Source organism: Haematobia irritans, chromosome 1 (assembly GCF_050003625.1).
Source record: "Haematobia irritans isolate KBUSLIRL chromosome 1, ASM5000362v1, whole genome shotgun sequence".
NCBI classification, from domain to species: domain Eukaryota; kingdom Metazoa; phylum Arthropoda; class Insecta; order Diptera; family Muscidae; genus Haematobia; species Haematobia irritans.
In genome coordinates this window covers 19,436,924-19,461,776 of record NC_134397.1, presented here as the reverse complement: position 1 = coordinate 19,461,776, position 24,853 = coordinate 19,436,924, and the positions used below count along the sequence as shown (strand labels likewise).

Here is a 24,853-nt window from a genome sequence, read left to right as displayed (position 1 = left end):
TTCTATAGAAATAAAATTATTAACAAAATTTTCTATAGAAATAAAATTTTGACAAAATTTTCTATAGAAATAAAATTTTGACAATTTTTTTTATAAAAACAAAATTTTGACAAAAATAGTATAACATTATGTGAAAATTTTCTATAAAAAAATTGACAAATTTTTCTGTAGAATTTTCTTTCTATGTTATTATGTTTGGACCTATTTTATTATGTTTGGACCTGTCCACTTAGACCACTATAGGGGCATTGTGATTCCTCGATGTAATCTTTCCGGCTTCTTCCTTCCGATGAACTTCCACTTGTACGCGAAGGCAAGTATGTTCCTTAAGCTGCAGATCAGAGAGAGAGCCTGAAAGAAAAAAGAAGCCCAGTATCTCGTTTCTTCTAAAGGATAATGCTGAACACTGACACAGGAAGTGGTACGAGTCTTCCGTAAATTCCAGGTCCAGAGAGAGAGAGGTAACTACCCAACTACCTGTATATACCGGTTTTAGCTGACATATCATTTCTTTGGTCCACGATTTTACAATGGTTGCCGACAATTTAGGAGCAGAACAATTCACATTCATGCTGACAATGAAATCCCTAATTGCAGGGTGATAGTCATTAATGACCACCTTAATTCCATGTCTGTCTCTATCTAATGTAACTATGGAACAAAATATTACGTCCGCATAGGATATCAGATGAACATCTGGTGGTGGAAGGGGAACTCCTACCTCGTAAAAGCTAAAAAGGAGGAGGACATTACACTGCCTTGAGGTATGCTTTATTAGTTCCTTGTGTGAAAATTGTTACCGAGGATTTAGGAGAAGAATGCTTGACATTCCTGCTGACAAAAAATCCCTAATTGCAGGCAGATCAATACAATCATCACCTCAAGCTCATTGACGTCTCTGCCTTATCTAATTACGGATCAACAAATTACGTCCGCATAGGATATCAGATGAACATCTGGTGGTGGAACAGGAGCACCTGCTTCGTAAAAGATAAAAATGGGATAGTACACAGCCTAGATATATGCTTTATTTATTCCTTCTGTGAAAAAGGTTGCCGACGATTTAGGAGCTGAATGTTTGACATTCCTGCTGATTGCAGGGAAATTGTCTTTAATCATCACCTCAAGCTCTTTGATGTCTCTATCTAATCCAACTGCGGAACAAAATATTACGTCCACTAAAAAGGAGGAGGACACTGCCTTGAGGTTTACATTCTTTATTCCTCCTACGCGAAGACGCTATAGAGGAATTCGACCGCATAGAATATCAGATGAACATCTGGTGGTAGAAGAAGAACTCCGGCCTCGTAAAAGCTAAAAAGGAGAAGAACAGTACACTGCCTCGGGACAGTGTATTATGTGGAATTCCTCTACAGCGAAGACGCCCGCCATATAGTTCGGCAGCCATCTCTTAAGATTATTAGGGATGGAGGTTTCCATAACGTTTTCCCTCTAAATTCCACATAGAACTGCCCCGCAATATAGTTCGCCAACCAACTCTTAGGATTATTAGGGAGGAAGGTTTCCATAAAGTTTTTCCTCTAAATTCAACATAGAACTGTCTGCCAGCCATATACTTCGCCAACCATCTCTTAGGACTAGGAAGGTTTCCATAAGAACTCTTAAAAGGAGGTGTGGTTCACTGTATCAAACTCTTTAGACAGGTTATTTGCTACGAGAATCCAACGTTTTTGCAGTTTCTTACAATTCAATCCCTCTGTAATGTTGGATATTAATTCATATAACGAAGTGGTCGCACTCCTGCCCGAGTCTAAACCATGCTGATGTTCGGCCAACATTTGGAGTTCTAAGAAGTAGGGCATTATAATAGTTTCAAGAGTAATGGGCCGATACGAGTCTCCAAGATGTGTCTGTTTTTCTGGTTTCAGAACCGAAACGTATTTTTTTTTTTTGAATTTCGAGGGTGTTGAGGGAAACATTGAAGGTATGGTCCAGAAACCTAGCCCCATTCTCTTCAATGTGCTTCAGCATCCTCGCAGCTAAACCATCTGAGCCAAATGCGGTGAAACTTTTGGCGGTCTTTATCGCCTGGAGTAGACACTCTTTGCTTATGACCATATGGGTGAGGAAGGACTTCCGGCAGACTCGCCCCAGGAAGGAAAAATGGATGGGATAGTGCTTGGGAATTACGATGGGGAGAGGGCTAGTGTAGTCATACATAGTTGAATTCCCGTGGTGTTGTTCCAGTCCTTGGACATAGAAGAATTACTTGTCTAGACCCCAGTGTGTAGGACCGACTGCAATGACGGTCGTTGGAGCTGAAGTTACCGTGGCTGCTGGCACCAGAATTGCCCTCCAAACTTGTGGATAAAAAGTTGATAATGCGACTTCTTCCGGCTGACTCGGTCCAGGAAGGTAAAATGTATGGGATAGGGATTGGAATTAGGGATGGGGAGTGGGAGTGGGCTAGGGTAGTCATACATAGTTGTATTCCCGTGGGGTTGTTGCAGTCCTTTAACAAAGAAGAATTTCTTGTCTAGACCCCAGTGTATAGGACCGACTGCAATGAGGATAATTGGACCTGAAGTTATCGCGACTGCTGGCACCAGAATTGTCTTCCAAACTTGTGAATAAAAAGTTGATTATGCGATACTGAATCTAATGTCAGATCCGCCAAACTACAATAGATAGTGAAATAAACCATTCACCAGAGATTTGGATTGCGTGTTTCTAAACTTGCAACACATGCAGTTATTATTATTAACAATTTCAAATAACATTAAATATATAACATAAGTGCATGATTATACTAACCGAAGATAATTGATTGATATATAATACCAAGAAAACATCTTTCGATTCCTCTCAAATTATTCATCCTTAGGTTCTGGTATACCCGAAATGAAAACAATTCTACGTGGGGTGGCCCTTAAAGAGTATTTAACATTTAAAACCTTAGTGGCCAAGATTGTTGGTTTAACGGCAACTTTGGGCAGTGGTATGCCATTAGGAAAGGAAGTAAGTATTAAAATTGTCAAAGTCTTTCATTAACATCCAATGGTCCTCCAAAGGAGAGATTTCGAAAAAAGGACCTCCAAAATTTTCCTTGCCATATTTTAATATTTTGTTCTTTTTCCGTTCATCTATTCCATTAAGGGTCCATTCGTACATATAGCAAGTATTGTAGCACAATTATTAAGTAAGCTAGTGACATCATTCCAAGGTATCTATGAAAATGAATCTCGCAATTCGGAAATGTTGGCCGCTGCCTGTGCAGTGGGTGTGGGTGCATGTTTTGCAGCTCCAGTAGGCGGTAAGTTATCCACCACCACATGATTAATACATTTATAAAATTGAGTAAGATGAGGTGAGTTAATATTTTCTTGTTTTGGTCCATTTAATCCCAAATCACCAGGTGTATTATTTAGTATAGAGGTAACCACAACATATTTCGCTGTTCGCAATTATTGGCGTGGTTTTTTTGCTGCTGTTTGTGGTGCTACTGTCTTCCGTCTATTGGCCGTATGGTTTCAAAATGCCGATACTGTGCGTGCCGTATTTTTAACAAATTTCACCACAGAATTTCCCTTTGATCCTCAGGAATTATTTGTGTTTGCTTTAATGGGGTGAGTTGTATTGGAATTGTTTTATAAATCTCTCGAATTTCTAATCCTTACATATATATTTCATTTCACAGAGTTGTTTGTGGCTTAGGAGGAGCAGCCTATGTTTGGGTACATCGACGATATGTTCTATTCATGCGTTCCAATAAGAAAATGAATAAATTTCTACAGAAAAAGTAAGTATCGCGGGACATTCGTTTAGAATATACCGATTTGTTTAAAGAAATTGCAAAAAAAAATGAATCTCTTAATTCGGAAATGTTGGCCACAGTAGATGTGAGTCCATGGGTACCAAAATGTTCTACAAAAATTGATTATGGATTTTAATTACGTTTTGAAAGCAGATGGCTCAGATAGGACAGGGTTTCGTAAATTTGGTCAATATTTATTTATAACAACATTGAAGTATGACTCCCTTAGTTATCGTACACCAGATATGGGGTGTGCGACTGAAGTTAATCTGGCGTTAGAATTTCTGGGTATCTTCGCAATCGGTGAAATTCTAACATTGAAAATTCGCCTTCGCACGCAGTTTGAGCTTAACTAAGTCATCTCGTCGAGAGATTTACAGCTGTCTATGGTCGCACTTGTGTTAACAACATAGAGTCCAAAGATTTTATTGTAGGTTAGGTTAGGTGGCAGTGTTACCACAATGGTGAACTTCTTTCTTATCACTGAGTGCTGCCCGATTCCAAGTTAAACACAATGACAAGGGACCTCATTTTTATAGCCGAATCCGAACGGCGTTCCACATTGCAGTGAAACCACTTAGAGAAGCTTTGAAACACTCAGAAATGTCACCAGCATTACTAAGGTGGGATAATCCACCGCTGCAAAACTTTTTGGTGTTCGACCTTATGTATGCAAGGCGGGCATGCTAACCATTGCAACACGGGGTGGCTCCCAAAGATTTTATTGTTGATCGACTGTCTGAGTATATACCCTACGGGAAGTTGGTGCAAATTTCCATTAATGGACGTATTACAGGACTGATATCACTGCTGATTTCTATACTCTCTTGATATTAAAATTTTGTTGGATCTTCACTTGTATTGAATTACAAAAGTCATATCATCATATTCCTTTCTGGTGCGATTCGGATGCTCACAATAAAACTGGTTCCTAAGGAATTTTCCCAGACTGGTTCATTAGGACCTGTCTATGGGTTGGTCCTACTAAATTGTCACAGGACCTGTGATTCGCATTCTCAAAATGAAACTGGTTTCCAAAAGTTTTTCCCCGACTGGTTCATTAGGACCTGTCTATAGATTGGTCCTACTAAATTGTCTCAGGTCGTGTCCTTTGGAATGAGTCCAAGTCATATCCTAAAGTGTAAAATTTAACCCGTCAATGACAAACCCATGTTTAAGCTACTGGCCCCTTCCATAGGTTTTAACAAGAACTAGGAATGGTCCCCACACACCAGAGTCTGTTTCAGTAACGGCCACGATGTTGATCCATTTCCCGTAGGGTACTTTCTTATGTTGGAACATTCCCTACGGGAAATTGGTGCAAATTGCCACTGACGGACCCATCACAGAAATGGTGCTGATGCTCCAGTTAGTTGCAATTTTTAAATAGTCGTGATTTATTGATTTCCGTATTCGCCGTGTTCGACATATTTCAAATGTTCGAATGCGATTCAAAAGCCCAAACTGAAACAGTTTTCTAAGAGTTTGTCCGAGTGTGGGTCCTGAGGACCTGTCCTTTGGAATGAGTCCAAGACGTGTCCTAAAGTGTAAATTAACCCCGTCAATGACAAACCCATGTTAAAGTGACCGGTCCCTTCCATACATTTGACCAGAACTGGGACTGGTCCATACACACCAGGGACTAGTCCTGTACCGATCCTGTGGGTGTTCCATTTCCCGTAGGGTTATATCTTAGCCAATTTGTCCCATCTTTTATTGCTCATATTTCTGTGAACCCACTTAGAGAAGCTCGGAAATGTAATCAACATTGTTAAAAGCGGATAATCTACCGTTGAAAAACTTGTTGGCGTTTGTTCAATGCCTTGGGATTGAACCCTAGCTATGGCGTAGTAAGTCGGGCATGTTTATCATTGCACCACAGTGGCTCCCAATAACCATTGTAACACCGATATATTTTCCATGACCACCAAAAAGGATGAACTTAAATGTGGAAATCTTGCGTCGCTTCAAGAGAATAATCAGTTCTGTCTATGCGGGTTATACGCATAGAGCTTTCTGCCTCGCCCATTTCCCTTACATTCGGTGTAATATCTTTAGGTTAGGTACGAGTATAGTGGCAGCCCACTATTTCGGCATCATTTAGACTATTCAGTCCATTGTGAAACCACAGATGGTGATGATCGAGATAGCAGAGGTCTTAAAGATATCAAAGGAACGTGTTGGTCATATCATTCATCAATATTTGGATATGCGGAAGTTCTGTGCAAAATGGGTGCCGCGCGAACTCACATTTGACCAAAACGAACAACGTGTTGATGAATCTGAGAGGTGTTTGCAGCTGTTAACTCGTAATACACCCTAGTTTTTCCGTCGATATGTGACAATGGATGAAACATGGCTCCATCACTACACTCCTGGGTCCAATCGACAGTCGGCTGAGTGGACAGCGACCGGTGAACCGTCTCCGAAGCATGGAAAGACTCAAAAGTCCGCTGGCTTTTGATATGTGACAATGAATGGAAATAATGGCCTCTGTTTTTTGGGATGCGCATGGAATATTTTTTATCGATTATCTTGAGAAGGGAAAAACCATCAACAGTGACTATTACATGGCGTTATTGGAGCGTTTGAAGATCGAAATCGCGGTAAAACGGCCCCATATGAAGAAGAAAAAAGTGTTGTTCCACCAATACAATACAAGTCATTGAAAACAATGGCAAAAATTCATGAATTGGGCTTCGAATTGCTTCCCCACCCACCGTATTCTCCAGATCTGGCCCCCAGCGACTTTTTCTTGTTCTCAGACCTCAAAAGGATGCTCGCAGGGAAAAAATTTGGCTGCAATGAAGAGGTGATCGTCGAAACTGAGGCCTATTTTGAGGCAAAACCGAAGGAGTACTACCAAAATGGTATCAAAAAATTGGAAGGTCGTTATAATCGTTGTATCGCTCTTGAAGGGAACTATGTTGAATAATAAAAACGTATTTTGAAAAAAAAAAGTGTTTTTCTTTGTTAGACCGGGGACTTATCAGCCAACTGTTAATCCAACACTGAAAAACTTTTTGGTGTTTGGTCGATACTTGGGTGGAACCCATGACCCTTTATATTCAAGGCAGGTATGCTAACAATTGCACCACGTTGGCAGGTATTCTGTCTATCGCTTTCCATCTCTCGTTTTCTACGGAGAGCAGAAGACCATTTATAGCAACATTCCAAAGTAAAGGTGATAGAACTTCTTCTTGAGTAGTTACCCAATTGTCATACCTATAATCCATCTTTTTGTTAGGAATTCGCCCATAAGCCTCCTGTATTCCTTGATGAAACTTTAACGTTTATAATGGATTTAAGAAGCCGTGTATTCATTGACGGATAGTGATCATTCTATAAAGGCGACTAGTTGGTGCCATGCGTTGTTTGCAGACCTGCCCTTAAACTGAGTCTGTTAAGGAAACTAAGCCATTTGGAAGCAACCTTAGTTCCAATAGCGATATACATCTGTCCCTCCATAGTATTAAGAAGGAATTGGAGCAGGCTTATCGTATGGCAATCCTTTGCAGCTGAATGAGACATTTTTCCCTGCCTAAGGGACACGATATTCCTATGAGGCTGTTCTACTGGAATATACGATACGAATTCAATACTCGCTTTGGATATCCCTGACTATCACGGAATAATTCTGTCAGGTCCTGATGTACAATATTCTGAATTTCTTCCCAATACCACGAATTGGGAGCCACCGTAGTGCAATGGTGTATGCATGCTCGCCTTGCATACACAAGGTCGTGGGTTCGATTCCTGCTTCGACCGAACACCAAAAAGTTTTTCACCGGTGGATTATCCCACCTCAGTAATGCTGGTGACATTTCTGAGGGTTTCAAAGCTTCTCTAAGTGGTTTCACTGCAATGTGGAACGCCGTTCGGACTCGGCTATAAAAAGGAGGTCCCTTGTCATTGAGCTTAACATGGAATCGGGCATCACTCAGTGATAAGAGAGAAGTTCATCTATGTGGTATCAAAATGGACTGAATAGTCTAAGTGGGCCTGATACATCGGGCTGCCACCTAACCTAACCTAATACCACGAATTGGTAGTTAAGCTGATTCGGATCTCTCTTCGTTAGTCTTCCCAATATTATCCATTAGGTCACCTTGTATCGGAATCTATTAAGGTTCGATTCCTAACTAGGTATCGCAAACCTTACATGAACCTATTTGGAATTCTTTCTAACCCACCCCAGGTACTTAATCTCCTCTTTTTATGGATTATTCCCAAAGGTTTATTCGAAGCTTCTTAACTTGAGATTTTTCATACAAGTTCTCTTGGGGCCCACAACATTAAATTTAATTACACTTGGCGACATTACCACGCATATACAGATCGTATTCCTTTAATCTTCACTGTGTTGTTCCTTCAACACTCTGCTGTTCCTTGGCGACATCTCTTTGCATTACACTGATTAATTTTCCACACAAACTCATTTTTCAATCTTTTCTTACAGCCGTTTCCTATATCCCGGTTTTCTGGCCCTTTTGGTATCAACCATCTCATTTCCTCTGGGCACTGGACAATTCATAGCTGGCGAATTGGGTACACATGAACAGGTATCGCAACTCTTTAGTAATTTCACATGGTCCCGAGAAGATCTGACGGTGGAACAGGCAGCCATTGTTACACATTGGGTAACGCCTTACACAAATGTCTTCATCAATCTGACATGTTATGTTGTGTTTACAGTAAGTAAGACCAAACGGCAAACGAGGATCCTATTTTAATGGTATTCTTCTTCTTTTACACAGTTTGTGTTCTCTATCATTGCCTCAACCATACCCGTGCCATCGGGTATTTTTATACCAGTATTCAAAATAGGTGCGGGTCTGGGACGTTTAATTGGTGAAAGCATGCATTTATGGTTTCCCAATGGTGTGCGCTATGGCGGCCGTTTGTCACCCATTAATCCCGGAGGCTATGCCGTTGTGGGCGCTGCTGCATTTTCGGGGGCTGTCACTCATACGGTGTCGGTGGCAGTGATTGTCTTCGAAATGACCGGTCAAATAACCCATGTGGTACCGGTGATGATAGCTGTGCTCATAGCCAATGCTATAGCCGCACTCTTACAACCCTCCATGTACGACAGTATTATATTGATTAAAAAGTTGCCATATCTGCCCGATTTGCTGCCCTCCAGCTCAGGCATGTATAGTATCTATGTCGAGGACTTTATGGTGCGCGATGTCAAATACATATGGCAGGGCATTACCTATCAGCGCCTCAAGGAGGTCTTGAAGAGTAATAAAACCTTACGTTCGCTGCCGTTAGTAGACAGTCCGGAGAATATGATTCTTTTGGGTTCGGTCCAACGCTACGAACTCATCAAAATGATTGAGAAACACATAGGCCGTGAGAAACGTATGGAAGTGGCACAGAAATGGAAAAAAGAAGCCGAAGAGAAGATGCGTGAAGAAGAACGTAAAAAACAAGAGGCCGAACAACGTATGAGAAGACCCTCTCGATTTGAGGTTCTACCGGCACCTGATATCCTAAGTCTACGACAAATAGCCAATGATGAAATGCTACCGCCCAAAAAGAAGCAAGAATCAATGAATAATACACTGCAACCTCGTAAATCCATTTTGAAAAAGACAAACTCATTTAATCTTAAAGCTTTTACCTCACCTACCTCATTGAATAGTCCTAATATAACGCCATATACCACAATAACCGGTACTACGGAATATCGCATACGTAATGCCTTCGAGGCAATCTTTAAAAAATCCACCACCTTGCAAGATGTTCAGCCCACCGATGGCCAGGAAGCGGGTTCAATATCGGCAGCAGCCAGTACGGGTGATATGATGACACCGGGTACGCCAACTGTGCAAAGGGCACCCAGCACACCGGGTATATCGAAAAAAGTTCAATTGGTAAGTTCGAATCTAATATTTTGGTTTGTTTGTAGTTTTGCTTTTTTTTGTAACCAGTGAGCTTTGAGATAACTTGCACTCGCTGTTTGTAAACGACAGAGAAGGGCCTTTTTTATTATACTAACATACAGAGAGGGAGAGATATATCAACTCCTGGTATTTTATTTGCGTTTTTTTTTTGCTTGTGTTTGTGTTAGTTTTATGTTTTGTGTGTATGTATGTGTGTTTTGTTGGGAATATTTAATATGTGTTTCCTTTTTATAATCTAATCGAAGCATGCACAAATTAGCCCTCAAGAAGAGGAAGATGAAAATATGGTAATCCATTTTATTTTCTAGAAATTAATTTAATCTTCATATCAATTCATTCATGTACTCTACGTAAAGATCTCTCTCATAAAATCCCCACCATAAAATTTCAATTCGTCATGTTCTCTTGATGTTCATTGGGAGACTCTCTCTACACTCAAATAAGCTTCCAAGAGAGTAATATACACACCAAAAAATTTCTGATTCAATCATGAAATTAATTGATCCAATTATGAAATGATAATATCAATTAAAAATTAATTGAATGTCAATTAAATAATTAATTGATACTATTACATTTTGTGATTGATTTTTGTTTCATTAAAAAAATTGTTGAATCAATACAATTTTTAATGAATATTTTTTAAAACTCAATTAAGACTTTCATTAGAAAAATGTTCCAGATTTTTTTTCTGTGTAGAGAAGTTGCCAAGTGTTTTTGCAAAAAAACGTCCAATATTTTTGAAGAACTGTAAATGGACACAGATTGATTTTCTAATTTTACTATTCCAAAAAAAAATCTGTAGTGCACCCAAAGAGGAAATATGATCACCTCAAATATGTTTGAAGAGCATAATGTTACCTTTTCACGGGGAATATGTAATATGTTTGTATGGCATAACTTAAAACAAACGAAATTACAAACTGCTACAGCACTAAACCCCGATAGAATTAACTGCAGTTGCATTTTATACCAGGCTCTTCTATTTGTCCTTGACAGAATATGACAAGTGAGTCAAATCCGATATTTTAAAAATATCCCATTTCCTACCAGTGGGCCAAAATATGTAGGGAATTTTCTGATGTCGGGAAAACATATATAGAGATACTGAGAAAAAATCGGGTATGTAGTCAAGAAACGGTCTCCTTCCGAGCAAAATACTAGCCATGAGCATAGATTCACCATAAAACATAGTACAATAATACCTTCACATGCCCTTACTGCATATGTTAATCGAGAACCTAATCAGTCGTTACGAATTATAGCCACGGTTGCCACTCGAGCCAAAAATGATCTACCAAAATTTGGAGAAAAATTTTACTAAAAAAACTATCAAATAAAAAATCTTATATTGAAAATTTTATTTCTATAGAAAATTTTTGCAAAATTTTATTTCTATAGAAAATTTTTGCAAAATTTTATTTCTATAGAAAATTTTTGCAAAATTTTATTTCTTTAGAAAATTTTGTCAAAATTTTATTTCTATAGAAAATTTTAATTCTATAGAATATTTTATTTATTTCTGTAGAATAACTTCTGAAAACTTTATTTTTATATAAAATTTTATGAAAATTTTATTTCTATAGAATATTTTCTGAAATTGTATCTCTATGGAAAATTTATTTTATAAAAAAATTGATGAAAACTTTATTTTTATAGAAAATTTGATTTCTGTAGAAAATTTCATGAATTTTTTTTCCTATAGAAAATTGTATGAATATTTTATTTCTAAAGAAAATTTTGTCAAAATTTTATTTCTATAGAAAATGTTGTCAATTTTTTTTTCTATAGAAAATTTTGTCAAAATTTTATTTTTATAGAGAATTTTGTCAAAAATTTATTTTTATAGAGAATTTTGTCAAAGTTTTTATCACAATTTTAGTTCTACAGAAAATTTTGTCTAAATATTATTTCTATAGAAAATTTTGTCTAAATTTTATTTCTATAGAAATGGTGCAATGGTTAGCATGCCCGCCTTGCATACACAAGGTCGTGGGTTCGATTCCTGCTACGACCGAACACCAAAAAGTTTTTTCAGCGGTGGATTATCCCACCTCAGTAATGCTGGTGACATTTCTGAGGGTTTCAAAGCTTCTCTAAGTGGTTTCACTGGAATGTGGAACGCCGTTCGGACTCGGCTATAAAAAGGAGGTCCCTTTGTCATTGAGTTTAACATGGAATCGGGCAGCACTCAGTGATAAGAGAGAAGTTCACCACTGTGGTATCACAATGGACTGAATAGTCTAAGTGAGCCCGATACATCGGGCTGCCACATAACCTAACCTAACCTAACCTAGCAAAATCCACCAAAACATCAAGAATTCTACCAATCTACCAAACAATTAAAAATATACCATTTTAAAATTTTACCAATTGTGGCAATCGTGGTAATAGCACGGCCTTGGTAGTGTTGGACTATACGCGACCACTATATGTAGGCCTACTCGCTTCGACAACATCTCCGGTTCGAGCGTAACTCCAAAAAAAAAAAATAAAATTTTGACAAAAATTTTTATAGAAATAAAATTTTGACAAAATTTTCTACAGAAATAAAATTTTGACAAAATTTCTATAGAAATAAAATGTTGACAAAATTTTCTATAGAAATATAATTCTGACAAAATTTTCTAAATATATAACATTTTGATATAATTTTCTATAGAAAAAAAAAATTGACAAAATTTTCTATAGAAATAAAATTCTGACAAAATTTTCTAAAGAAATAAAATTTTGACACAATTTTCTATAGAAATAAAATTTTGACAAAATTTTCTTTAGGAATAAAATTTTCTGTAAAAATAGAATTTTAACAAAATGTCCCATAGAAATAAAATTTTGACAAAATTTCCTATAGAAATAAAATTTTGACAAAATTTTCTTACAATAAAATTTTGACAAAATTTTCTATAGAACTAAAATTTTGAGAAAATTTTCTATAGAAATAAAATTTTGCAAAATAAGATTTTTTTGTTTAGTAAAATTTTCTCCAAATTTTGGTAGATTATTTTTGACTCCAGTGGCAATCGTTATTCAGAATCGATCGCTACTTTTAGTCTTCCACTCAAGGCACTGCTACTTTGGATAGGTCCATTGATAACTTCAGAGAACATCAGGGATATTTGCCGTGCGGCGTTATTTTTTCTGAAAATTTTATTTCCATAGAAAAATTTATGAAAATTTTATTTTTTTAGAAAATTTTAAGAAAATTCTATTTCTATAAAAAATTTGTGAAGAGGAATATTTAGCAAAATCCACAAAAACATCAAGAATTCAAGTAATCTACTAGCAGTAAAAAATCTACCATTTTTGGTAAAATGTAAACAATTGTAGCAATCGTGGTTATAGCACGGCCTTGGTAGTGTTGGACTATTCGAGAGCATTCTATGTAGGCCTACTCGCTTCTACGGTTCGGAGCGTAGCTAAAAAAAAAATAAAATTTTGATAAAATTTTCTATAGAAATAAAATTTTGACAAAATTTTCTGTAGAAATAAAATTTTGACAAAATTTTCTGTAGAAATAAAATTTTGACAAAATTTTCTATAGAAATAAAATTTTGTAAAATAAAATTTTTTTGTTTGGTAAAAATTTCTCCAAATTTTGGTAGATTATTTTTAGCTTTTTAGGACTTTAGTTTGGTTGTCCAAGAAAAAAATTATAATTTTACTCAGCTTAGCTAAGACATTTTTCTACAAAATTGTGAAATCATTTCGTGAGGACTCGGGCCCAAAAGATGTCCACTCATTAATGTTCTTCACTGATTTGGACAATTATCTATCCCATAGATATAGAAATAATGAATATGGTTCACCTCAATAGTGGTCTACCGCCCAATTTTATTACTTATATTTTTATTTAGAAGAAGAATTTTTATTTTTAAATTGAGGCTTTTTAGGCACTAAAGCATCCCAAAAGAGCCAGAAAACTACTCGCAACACCATATCTCATCCCAATTCCCTTCATTCTCCTTAAATTAGCTTCATTCACATGCAATGGAACTCTTTGCAAAAACACAACAAGTTTAATCATAACATTTTTGCATCGTAATTAAAAATTATTTGCAAGCAAGTACAACATGATAACTTACCAAAAGCGAAAAAACCTCGGCCAACATTCATGACCCTCGTTAATGAGGTATGCTCGAAAAAGAAATCCATAGAAATACATCTGAAAATTTTATTTCCATAGAAAAATTTATGAAAATTTTATTTTTTTAGAAAATTTTAAGAAAATTCTATTTCTATAAAAAATTTGTGAAGAGGAATATTTAGCAAAATCCACAAAAACATCAAGAATTCAAGTAATCTACTAGCAGTAAAAAATCTACCATTTTTGGTAAAATGTAAACAATTGTAGCAATCGTGGTTATAGCACGGCCTTGGTAGTGTTGGACTATTCGAGAGCATTCTATGTAGGCCTACTCGCTTCTACGGTTCGGAGCGTAGCTAAAAAAAAAATAAAATTTTGATAAAATTTTCTATAGAAATAAAATTTTGACAAAATTTTCTGTAGAAATAAAATTTTGACAAAATTTTCTGTAGAAATAAAATTTTGACAAAATTTTCTATAGAAATAAAATTTTGTAAAATAAAATTTTTTTGTTTGGTAAAAATTTCTCCAAATTTTGGTAGATTATTTTTAGCTTTTTAGGACTTTAGTTTGGTTGTCCAAGAAAAAAATTATAATTTTACTCAGCTTAGCTAAGACATTTTTCTACAAAATTGTGAAATCATTTCGTGAGGACTCGGGCCCAAAAGATGTCCACTCATTAATGTTCTTCACTGATTTGGACAATTATCTACCCCATAGATATAGAAATAATGAATATGGTTCACCTCAATAGTGGTCTACCGCCCAATTTTATTACTTATATTTTTATTTAGAAGAAGAATTTTTATTTTTAAATTGAGGCTTTTTAGGCACTAAAGCATCCCAAAAGAGCCAGAAAACTACTCGCAACACCATATCTCATCCCAATTCCCTTCATTCTCCTTAAATTAGCTTCATTCACATGCAATGGAACTCTTTGCAAAAACACAACAAGTTTAATCATAACATTTTTGCATCGTAATTAAAAATTATTTGCAAGCAAGTACAACATGATAACTTACCAAAAGCGAAAAAACCTCGGCCAACATTCATGACCCTCGTTAATGAGGTATGCTCGAAAAAGAAATCCATAGAAATACATCAACCCGATGCGGTACCATTACCATCGATTTTAAAAAATTCTGCAAAATGTAAAGATCTCTATTATCACACACTAAATGAGGCCGATTTCGATGCTATTACTTTGGAAAATACTAAGCAAAATAAAATCAATAAGCCTACGATTAAATCGATTCTTAAGAAACATGACAATTTCAAATTATTACTGAAAAAATCTGCCGAATTAAAGGCTAAAGAGGAAAACAGTGGAAATTCTGAATCTGACACAAAAAATGAAAGTAATCCTAACGTTAGAAATGAGAATGAACAAAATAAGAAAAATTCTATGGAAAATGTAAGTGGTTCCAGGGAAAAGGATTTAGGTCATGAGGTAAGTTTTGTTTTTGGTTTTTGTGTATTTTCTACCAAGAATCGTGGTCAGAATGAAAATGAAGTTTTTGGAATTTTCAATTTAATTAATATGACATGCTTCGATGGTCTTTAACCAAAGATCTCTCTTTCACACCAACCTGTTTTCCAATGGGAGAATCTCACAGATGATAATCAGAGACCCCTAGTGCCTCCTGCGGCAATAATGGGTGAGGAAGCAATGGATGACATTGTGTGCACACTCTTCCCAAAATTCCAAAAGACCTGACGACCCAGAACGGACAGTCATATTTACACCCCCCTATCCACGAGGAGGAATTGAAACTGAGGAGGACTCTACAGAAATAAAATTTTAACAAAATTTTCTATAGAAATAAAATTTTAGCACAATTTTCTTTAAAAATAAAATTTTAGCAAAATTTTCTATAGACAAAATTTTGACAAAATTTTCTATAGAATTTTGAGAAAATTTCCTATAGAAAAAAACTTTTGAAAAATTTTGTCTATAGAAATTTTGTATAGAAATAAAATCTTGACAAAATTTTCTATAGTAATAAAATTTGTCAAAATTTTTCTATAGTAATAAAATTTTTAGATATTTTCTATAGAAATAAAATTTTGACAAATTTTTCTATAGACATAAAATTTTGATAAAATTTTCTATAAAAATAAAATTTTGAAAAAATTGTATAAAGATAAAATTTTGACAAATTTTTCTATAGAAATAAAATTTTCTATAAAAATAAAATTTTGACAAATTTCTATAGAATTTTGAGAAAAAATCCTATAAAAAAAAACTTTTGACAAATTTAATCTGTAGAAATAAAATTTTGTCAAAATTCTTTTAAAAATAAACATTTAACAAAATTTTCTATTGAAATACAATTTTGAGAAATTTCTATAGAAATAAACTTTTAACAAAATTTTGTATGCAAATAAAATTTTGAAAAAATTTTCTATAGAAACAAAATTTTTTATAGAAATAAAATTTTGACAAATTTTCCTAAAGAAATAAAATTTTGACAAAATTTTCTATAGAAATAAAATTTTGACAAAACTTTCTATAGAAACAAAATTTTCCATTAAAAAAAAATTGACAAAATTTTCTATAGAAAAAAATTTTAACAAAATTTTCTATAGAAAAAGAAATAATATTTTGACAAAATTTTCTATAGAAATAAAATTTTTACAAAATTTTCTATAGAAATAAAATTTTGACAAAATTTTCTATAGAAATAAAATTTTGACAAAATTTTCTATAGAAATAAAATTTTGACAAAATTTTCTATAGAAATAAAATTTTGACAAAATTTTCTATAGAAATAAAATTTTGACAAAACTTTCTATAGAAGCAAAATTTTCCATTAAAAAAAAATTGACAAAACTTTCTATGGAAAAAATTTTGACAAATTTTTCTATAGAAAAACATTTGACATTTTCTACAGAAATAATATTTTGACAACATTTTCTATAGAAGTAAAATTTTGACAAAATTTTCTATAGAAATAAAGTTTTGAAAAAATTTTCTAAAGTAATAAAATTTGTCGAAATTTTTCTATAGTAATAAAATGTTTAGATATTTTCTATAGAAATAAAATTTTGACAAAATTTTCTATAGAAATAAAATTTTAGCAAAATTTGACAAAACTTTCTATAGAAAAAAATTTTGACAAAATTTTCTATAGAAATAAAATTTTGACAAAATTTTCTATAGAAATTAAATTTTGACAACATTTTCTATAGAAATAAAATTTTGACAAAATTTTCTATAGAAATAAAATTTTGACAAAATTTTCTATAGAAATAAAATTTTGACAAAATTTTCTATAGAAATAAAATTTTGACAAAATTTTCTATAGAAATAAAATATTGACAAAATATTCCCTAGGAAAAAAAATTTGACAAAATTTTCTATAGAAATAAAATTTTGACAAAATTTTCTATAGAAATGAAATTTTTTCTATAGAAAAAAATTTCGACCAAATTTTCTATAGTAATAAAATGTTTAGAAATTTCTATAGACATAAAATAAGAAAGGACAACTGTTCGCATTCTCTTAATACCCAATGGATGTAATTTAGAGAATCGGTACCAGCCCGGTGATGGGCACGTCGGTGGCGATTTGCACCGATTTCCCGTAGGGTACATCAAGTCATCTCGTCTAATAGTTTGAGATGAGGATCAATGTTTACTTCAATGTCGTAAGAACTGCTTTGTCGACTCGAAAACTCTTACCCCGCTCCTCCGAGAACACTATAGTGTTCTTGGACGTTTCGTATATTCGTAAAATGTTCTCCGAAAAATGTTCGAAAATTAATGAAAATTTGGTTGTTTTAATGAAGAATTCACGAAGAGTAGTTAATGAAGAATTCTTTGTAAAATTAACGAAGAGAATTCTTTCGGTGTAACCATTTTTTTCTGGATGTCTGACCACGTTTCCTTAATATTCTTGGTTTGAAATTACACACTATTTTGCAAATCATTACAAAAATATTTTTAAATTTATTTGAATGCATGCAGAAGGTTGAGAAAGAAAAGAAATTTAATTTATCCGAATCCTCACAAGAAAATGACATGGTAGGTATATCCTTAAAGTTTATATGGAATGCTTATTTAAATGATTTTTTTTTTGTTAATTCTATTTAATTATTATACTAATACATGGTTTTCTTGGAATACTTAATAAATATCTAATTGTGAAATTGTTTCTTTCTTTTTTCTTCCTACACTTCATTTCACACAATTTTCTCATTTTCACAAAAACAAAAACACATTTTTGTAAATACACAAAAAAATCACAAATATGTAATTATTCGTCGTCTTTAATATGCTGGTGTTTGGTGTTGTGGCCAAAAAAAAACATAAACCTAAAAATCAAATATGAAAAACTCATATAGTCCTATAGAGGAAGTTCGAAAAAGGTTCAATTGGTATGTGGTGAATTTCTAAAGAAAAGGAAAATTTCAAAACTGTTTTTTGTCTTTAAATTTTAAATTTATTTGATAATTTGAATTTTGTAAATATTTTTTGAAAAAAAAAAGTTTTTACAACAAAGACTTTTTTAATATTTTATTTAATTATTTTTTTAATCTTTTTTTCAAACCCTTATTTTAGCCTAGAGAACGTGTTATCGATATGTCACCCGAAGATCAGAAGAAATGGGAAATGGAAGAAATGCAAAAACCCATAGATTTGGATAAGGCTAAGGTCAATATAGATCCAAGTCCATTCCAGCTGGTGGAAAGAACCTCTATACTCAAAGTACATTCATTATTCTCCATGGTGGGGATAAATCATGCATATGTTACAAAAATTGGAAGACTTGTCGGTGTGGTGGGTTTAAAAGAGGTGAGCAGAACTTCAGATTTATATTTAGTCGAATCCATAGGTATTTTATAGGGTCCCCCGTCTACTTGCATGTCGTTCAGCGTTTTTTTCAAAATTTTCTATAGAACATTTTATTTCTATACAAAATTTTGTCAAAATTTTATTTCTATAGAAAATTTTGTCTAAATTTTATTTCTATAGAAAATTTTAGCAAAATTTTATTTCTATAGAAAATTTTGTCAAAATTTTATTTCTATATTTTTATAGAAAATTTTGGAAAAATTTTATTTTTATAGAAAATTTTGTCAAAGTTTTGTTTCCATAGAAAAAATTTTATTTCTATAGAACATTTTGTCAAAATTGTATTTCGATAGAAAATTTTGTCAAAATCGTTTTTCTATAGAAAATTTTGTCAAAATGTTATTTCTATAGAAAATTTTGTCAAAATTTTATTTCTATAGAAAATGTTGTCAAAATTTTATTTCTATAGAAAATGTTGTCAAAATTTTATTTCTATAGAAAATGTTGTCAAAATTGTATTTCTATAGAAAATTTTGTCAACGTTTTGTTTCTATAGAAAATTTTGTCAAAAGTTTATAGAAAATTTTGTTAAAATTTTAATTCTATAGAAATTTTTGTCAAAATTGTATTTCGATAGAAAATTTTGTCAAAATTGTATTTCGATAGAAAATTTTGTCAAAATTTTATTTCTATAGAAAATTTTGTCTAAAGTTTATTTCTATAGAAAATTTTGACAAAATTTTATTTCTATAGAAAATGTTGACACAATTTTATTTCTATAGAAAATTTTGTCGAAATTAAATTCCATTTGTTTGTTATTGTTGACTTCTCTTCAATCGTTATTGTTGTTTTTGATCTCAGCTTAAAGCCATGCATTGACTAAACTACAAGTGTAGCTTAACCATAGATATGAAATTAAATTTCTATAGAAAATTTTGTTAAAATTTTATTTCTATAAAAACTGTTGTCAACATTTTATTTTCACTTGTAGTTTAGTCAATGTATGGTTTTAAGCTGAAATCAAAAAAACAACAACAAAATTTTATTTCTAAAGAAAATTTTGCCGAAATTTTGTCAAAATTGTATTTCGATATAAAATTTTGTCAAAATTGTATTTCGATAGAAAATTTTGTCAAAATTGTATTTCGATAGAAAATTTTGTCAAAATCGTTTTCTATAGAAAATTTTGTCAAAATTGTATTTCGATAGAAAATTTTGTCAAAATCGTTTTCTATAGAAAAATTTGTCAAAATTTTATTTCTATAGAAAATTTTGTCAAAGTTTTGTTTGTATAGAAAATTTTGTCAAAATTTTATTTCTAAAGAAAATTTTGTCAAAATTTTATTTCTATAGAAAATTTTGTCAAAATTTTATTTCTATAAAAAATGTTGTCAAAATTGTATTTCTATAGAAAATTTTATTAAAATTTTATTTGTATAGAAGATTTTGTCAAAATTTTATTTCTATAGAAAAATTTTGTCAAAATTTTATTTCTATAGAAAATTTTGTCAAAATTTTATTTGTATAGAAAATTTTATCAAAATTGTATTTCTACAGAAAAAAATTTTGGTTCAATAAAAAGTTTTGACAAAGGTTTATTACTGTAGAAAATTTTTTTCCTAAAGAAACCTTTGTCAAAATTTTATTTTTATAGAAAATTTTATTTTTATATAAAATTTTGCCAAAATTTTATTTCTATACAAAATTTTATTTCTATGGAAAATGTTGTCAAAATTTTATTTCTATGGAAAAATTTCTCAAAATTTTATTTCTATAGAAAAATTTCTCAAAATTTTATTTCTATAGAAAATTTTGTCAAAATTTTATTTCTATAGAAAGTTTTTCCAAAATTTTATTTCTATAGAAAATTTTGTCAAAATTTTATTTCTATAGAAAGTTTTTCCAAAATTTTATTGCAGTAGAAAATTTTGCCAAAATTTTATTTCTATAGAAAATTTTTGTTAAAAATTTTATTTCTATAGAAAATTTTGTCAAAATTTTATTTCTATAGAAAAATTTTGTCAAAATTTTATTTCTATAGAAAAATTTTGTCAAAATTTTATTTCTATAGAAAATTTTGTCAAAATTTTATTTCAATAGAAAAATTTTGTCAAAATTTTATTTTTATAGAAAATTTTGTGAAAATTTTATTTGTATAGAAAATTTTATCAAAATTGTATTTCTACAGAAAATTTTGTCAAAAATTTGGTTCAATAAAAAGTTTTGTCAAAATTTTATTACTGTAGAAAATTTTTTCCTAAAGAAACTTTTGTCAAAATTTTATTTTTATATAAAATTTTGCCAAAATTTTTCTTTTTTCTATTTCTATAGAAAATTTTGTTAAAAATTTTATTTCTATAGAAAATTTTGTCAAAATTTTATTTCTATAGGAAAATTTTGTCAAAATTTTATTTCTATAGAAAATTTTGTCAAAATTTTATTTCAATAGAAAAATTTTGCCAAAATTTTATTTCTAAAGAAAATTTTGTCAAAATTTTATTTTATAGACAGTTTTTCAAAATTTTATTTCTGTAGAAAATGTTATCAACATTTTATTTCTATAGAAAATTTTGTCAACATTTTATTTCTATAGAAAATTTTGTTAAAATTTTATTTCTATAAAAATAAAATTTTTATAAGAAAATGCTAATATTTTTTTGTGTTCTATTTTCTTTCAGTTACGCAAAGCCATCGAGGATATCAATAGCAACAGTTTTGTGATACAAAATCAATTAAAAGACACTGATCCCACAGATGTGGAAAATAGCTCGGCCCAAAAGCCTTTGCTAACACCTCAAGACAGTAGTGATAAACAAGTAAATGTCACAGTAACATCTATGGATTCGGCATTATCCAATTCGGATAATTGTTCGGATATTGAATTGGAAAATATTCACAAGACATCAGTCTCATCATCATTGTCAGCATCGGTCTCACCATCACCGACCATAGATTCATCCAATAATAGTAGTACTAAGCCTATATCACCATTAGCTAAAGAGCATACAATAAGAAGGAAATCTCCCCCGCCTCCAGAAAATCCCAAAACCACAACAGAATCGCCTAGTCGAGAAACGACCAAAGAGTGAAATAGTGACAGTGAAAACAAAAAAAAAAACTAAAATTAGTTTATATGAGAGGAGCATGAAAACAAAGCCATGTATAGCATAATAGAACATGCAAAACAAAAATATATTTCGTTTCTCTGAAATGAAATTTTGTAAAAAATGATAAAGTTTTTTTGGTATTGGAAATCTTTCGTTCACATCTTTAAAGAGGATGTAGTGTGAAGGTAGACCAAATATTCTTTTCTCGCTAAAGAACGCCCAGAGAAGCAATATAATCACCTCCTAGAGCAAAAGGTTTTTTCTCTTTTTTTTAACATGTTTGTCGCAACCTTATTATTTTCTAGGACATTATTTAGCTGACTTCGACAACCATTTAATGTTTGGCGAAAAAAAAACATTTTTGTAGCAAAAATGTTCCATGTTCCCCATTTAAAATTAATATTTTGCTCTAGGTCATATTCCTTCTCTGCATGAATTTCCGTAAAAAAAGAACAACAACAAAAAAAAAACTTTGTAATCACAGAGATTTAAAATTTTGTAATCTCCCCAAGATATGAAAAAATATATTTTAAATTATGATCACTGGAGTCTTCGAGATTTTTTTAAAATATATTTAATATATTTAAATATATTTCGTTGGTTACTAAGGAATTCTGCTTTAAAAATTGATATTGACTACCAATTAAATTTTATTTTATTTATCCAAAAATTTAATTTCAGAGGAAAATAATATATGTATTTTTTTGTGTGTTCTTACACCTCAGTTATTAAGACAGAAAAAATCCCATTTTTTTAAATATTTTTAGTTCAATTTATATTACAAAGTAATTATTTTTGTTAATTACTTTGCAAAAAACATTGTTAATTATTTCAATTAAAAATCGTAAAAATGTATCATAAAACCTATATTTAATAATATGTTTAGCTTAAATGTAATTTATTATAAAAATTATTATTTTGTTTTATTTTTTATTTTTTGAATTTATTTTAACAAGAAAGTTTAAGGCAAAAAAGTTTTAAATGTATTTGAATTCAAACCATTTTCCAATATAAAATTCTTTGAAATTGACTTGAATTCAAATATTTTTCCAAGCTGTAGATTTGTCTAATAGATTTACTCTATATCAATTTTAATATCAAAATTTTTGGTTTTTAAAACATAATTTTCTTACTTCCTCAATCTAATTACTATTAATATAAATAATTATTTTTAATAAAAATTAGACATTGTTTTTTGTTTCTAGGAGAATATAAGTTTTTATGTATAAACTATTATAATAATAATGAAAAACCAAATGAAAAAGAAATATTATGTATACTACTGTTATTACTCTATATATTTGATTTATGTGTTTGTAATTAGTTAGGTAAATATTTAAAGAAAATTTAACCAAAAAATTATACAAAAAAACAATATAGTTCTCATTAAGTAAACAGAAGAAAACTGAACATTTATTGTATACCAAATAAAGAAAAAGCAATTTTAATTTACGAAAAAATATCTAAATTATTTGTTTATTTTTTCTTAACACACCAACCCAGGAATGGGGTATAGTGAAAGGTGAAATTCTAATAAAGTCTTAACCAAATTCCAAGGATTTTTCAATGCATTTCAAATGATATACAAATAAAGTTCAAATCGATTGAATAAGAAAAATTAAAAAAAATGAAAGAAATTTAAATTAATTGAAGAAAATTCTATTGATTGATATTGAAAATTCAAATAATATACAAAGTGAATTCAAATGAATTTCAAAGGTACAATACCAATGAAATTCAAATAATATTCATATCGATCGAAAAAGAAATTAAAACGATCATTAAAAGAAATTTAAATTAATTTGAAAGAAAATTCTATTGGTTTTCAAATGAAATTAAAAAATAAAATACAAAAGGAATTCAAGTAAATTGCAAATATACAATACAAATAAAATTCAAATATCAGAACACAGAAAATTAAAAGAAATTTAAACTAATTTGAAAGAATATTGATTTTAAAATGAAATCCGAATAATATTCAAAAGGAATTCAAGTGAATTTCAAAGTTACAATACTAATGAAAATCAAATAAGTTTCAAATCGATTGAAAAAACAAAAAAATTAAAACAATTTAAATAAATTGAAATTTAAATGTATGAAAGAAAATTCTAATGATTCTTAAATGGAATTCAAATAATATTCAAGGGGAATTCAAGTCCATTTAAAATAAAATTCAAATGAATGAAATGAAACATCAAGGCCCACGGAAAGGATTGCCAGTGTATTTGAAATAATCTTAAAAAGTATATCAACTAAAATTCTAATCATTTTCAATTCGAATTCCAATAGTCCCCAAAAGTAATTCAAGAGAATTTAGAAATAAATTCCAAACAATTTTAAATTTAATAATAATACATACCGAAATGATTGCCTGTGAATTACAAATAATGTTCTAACGAATATTAAATGAAATACTAATTATTTTAAAATAAAATTTTAACGAAGTTTAAAGAATATACAAATTCCATTTAAATTGAATTCCAATAATTCTCAAATGGAATATCAATAGATTTCAAAATAGATTAATTTTCTGGTAGAATTCTAATGTACTTCAAATGAATGAAATCAAGACCCACCCAAAGGTCCGTCAGTATATTTTAAATAATGTTAAAACGTATATCAAATGAAATTTTAATAATTTTCAAATCAAATTCCAATAATATTCAAAAGCAATTCAAGAGAATTCAAAAATTAATTTCAAACATTTTTACATTTAATACCATAATATACCAAAAGGACTGCCAATGAGTTATAGATAATATTCTAAAGAATATCAAGTGGAATACCAATTATTTCAAAATAGAATTTAAACGAATTCAAAAGGATATTCTAAATTTATTCATATTAAATTCCAATAATGGAATACCAATAAATTTCAAAAGTAATTACACTGGATTTCTTGTGAAATTTTAACTAGATTTTAACTGTAATTTGCTTTATAAAAAAGGTATTTCAAATCAATTTTTCAATTTTTAGTAGATTTGAAGCCTAATGTGTAGGATCTATTAGACTCCAAAGAATTTCAAATTATATTGAAATCCAATCACAAATTACCAATGAAATGTAAATGAATTTTAAGTGAAATTCAAACGAATACCAAATGAAATTCCAAGAAATTCTGAAAGATATTCCAAATGAATTTAAAATTCTAAAAAAAAAACCTTAAATTGAATTT

At 30.9% G+C, this 24,853-nt stretch overlaps 1 protein-coding gene across 11 annotated transcripts in view; it reads left to right on the top strand.

Moving 5' to 3' along the window:
- Nucleotides 1–22,189, top strand: part of ClC-a (chloride channel protein 2) — a 111,380-nt gene extending 89,191 nt beyond the window's left edge. For 8 of the 11 annotated variants that reach the window (XM_075289537.1, XM_075289540.1, XM_075289539.1 and 5 more), the window contains 9 exons: nt 2,846–2,979; nt 3,118–3,274; nt 3,377–3,587; nt 3,659–3,760; nt 8,235–8,469; nt 8,533–9,657; nt 18,121–18,153; nt 18,338–18,571; nt 21,250–22,189. In XM_075289537.1, the coding sequence (XP_075145652.1) occupies nt 2,846–2,979; nt 3,118–3,274; nt 3,377–3,587; nt 3,659–3,760; nt 8,235–8,469; nt 8,533–9,657; nt 18,121–18,153; nt 18,338–18,571; nt 21,250–21,660 (2,642 nt within the window). In that variant the 3' untranslated portion in view covers nt 21,661–22,189. Of the gene's footprint in view, nt 1–2,845; nt 2,980–3,117; nt 3,275–3,376; nt 3,588–3,658; nt 3,761–8,234; nt 8,470–8,532; nt 9,658–9,932; nt 9,975–13,750; nt 13,889–18,120; nt 18,154–18,337; nt 18,572–21,249 lie in introns of those variants that run through there. The other 3 variants (XM_075289534.1, XM_075289536.1, XM_075289544.1) reach the window with 2 other exon arrangements.
- Nucleotides 22,190–24,853: the final 2,664 nt, after the last annotated feature.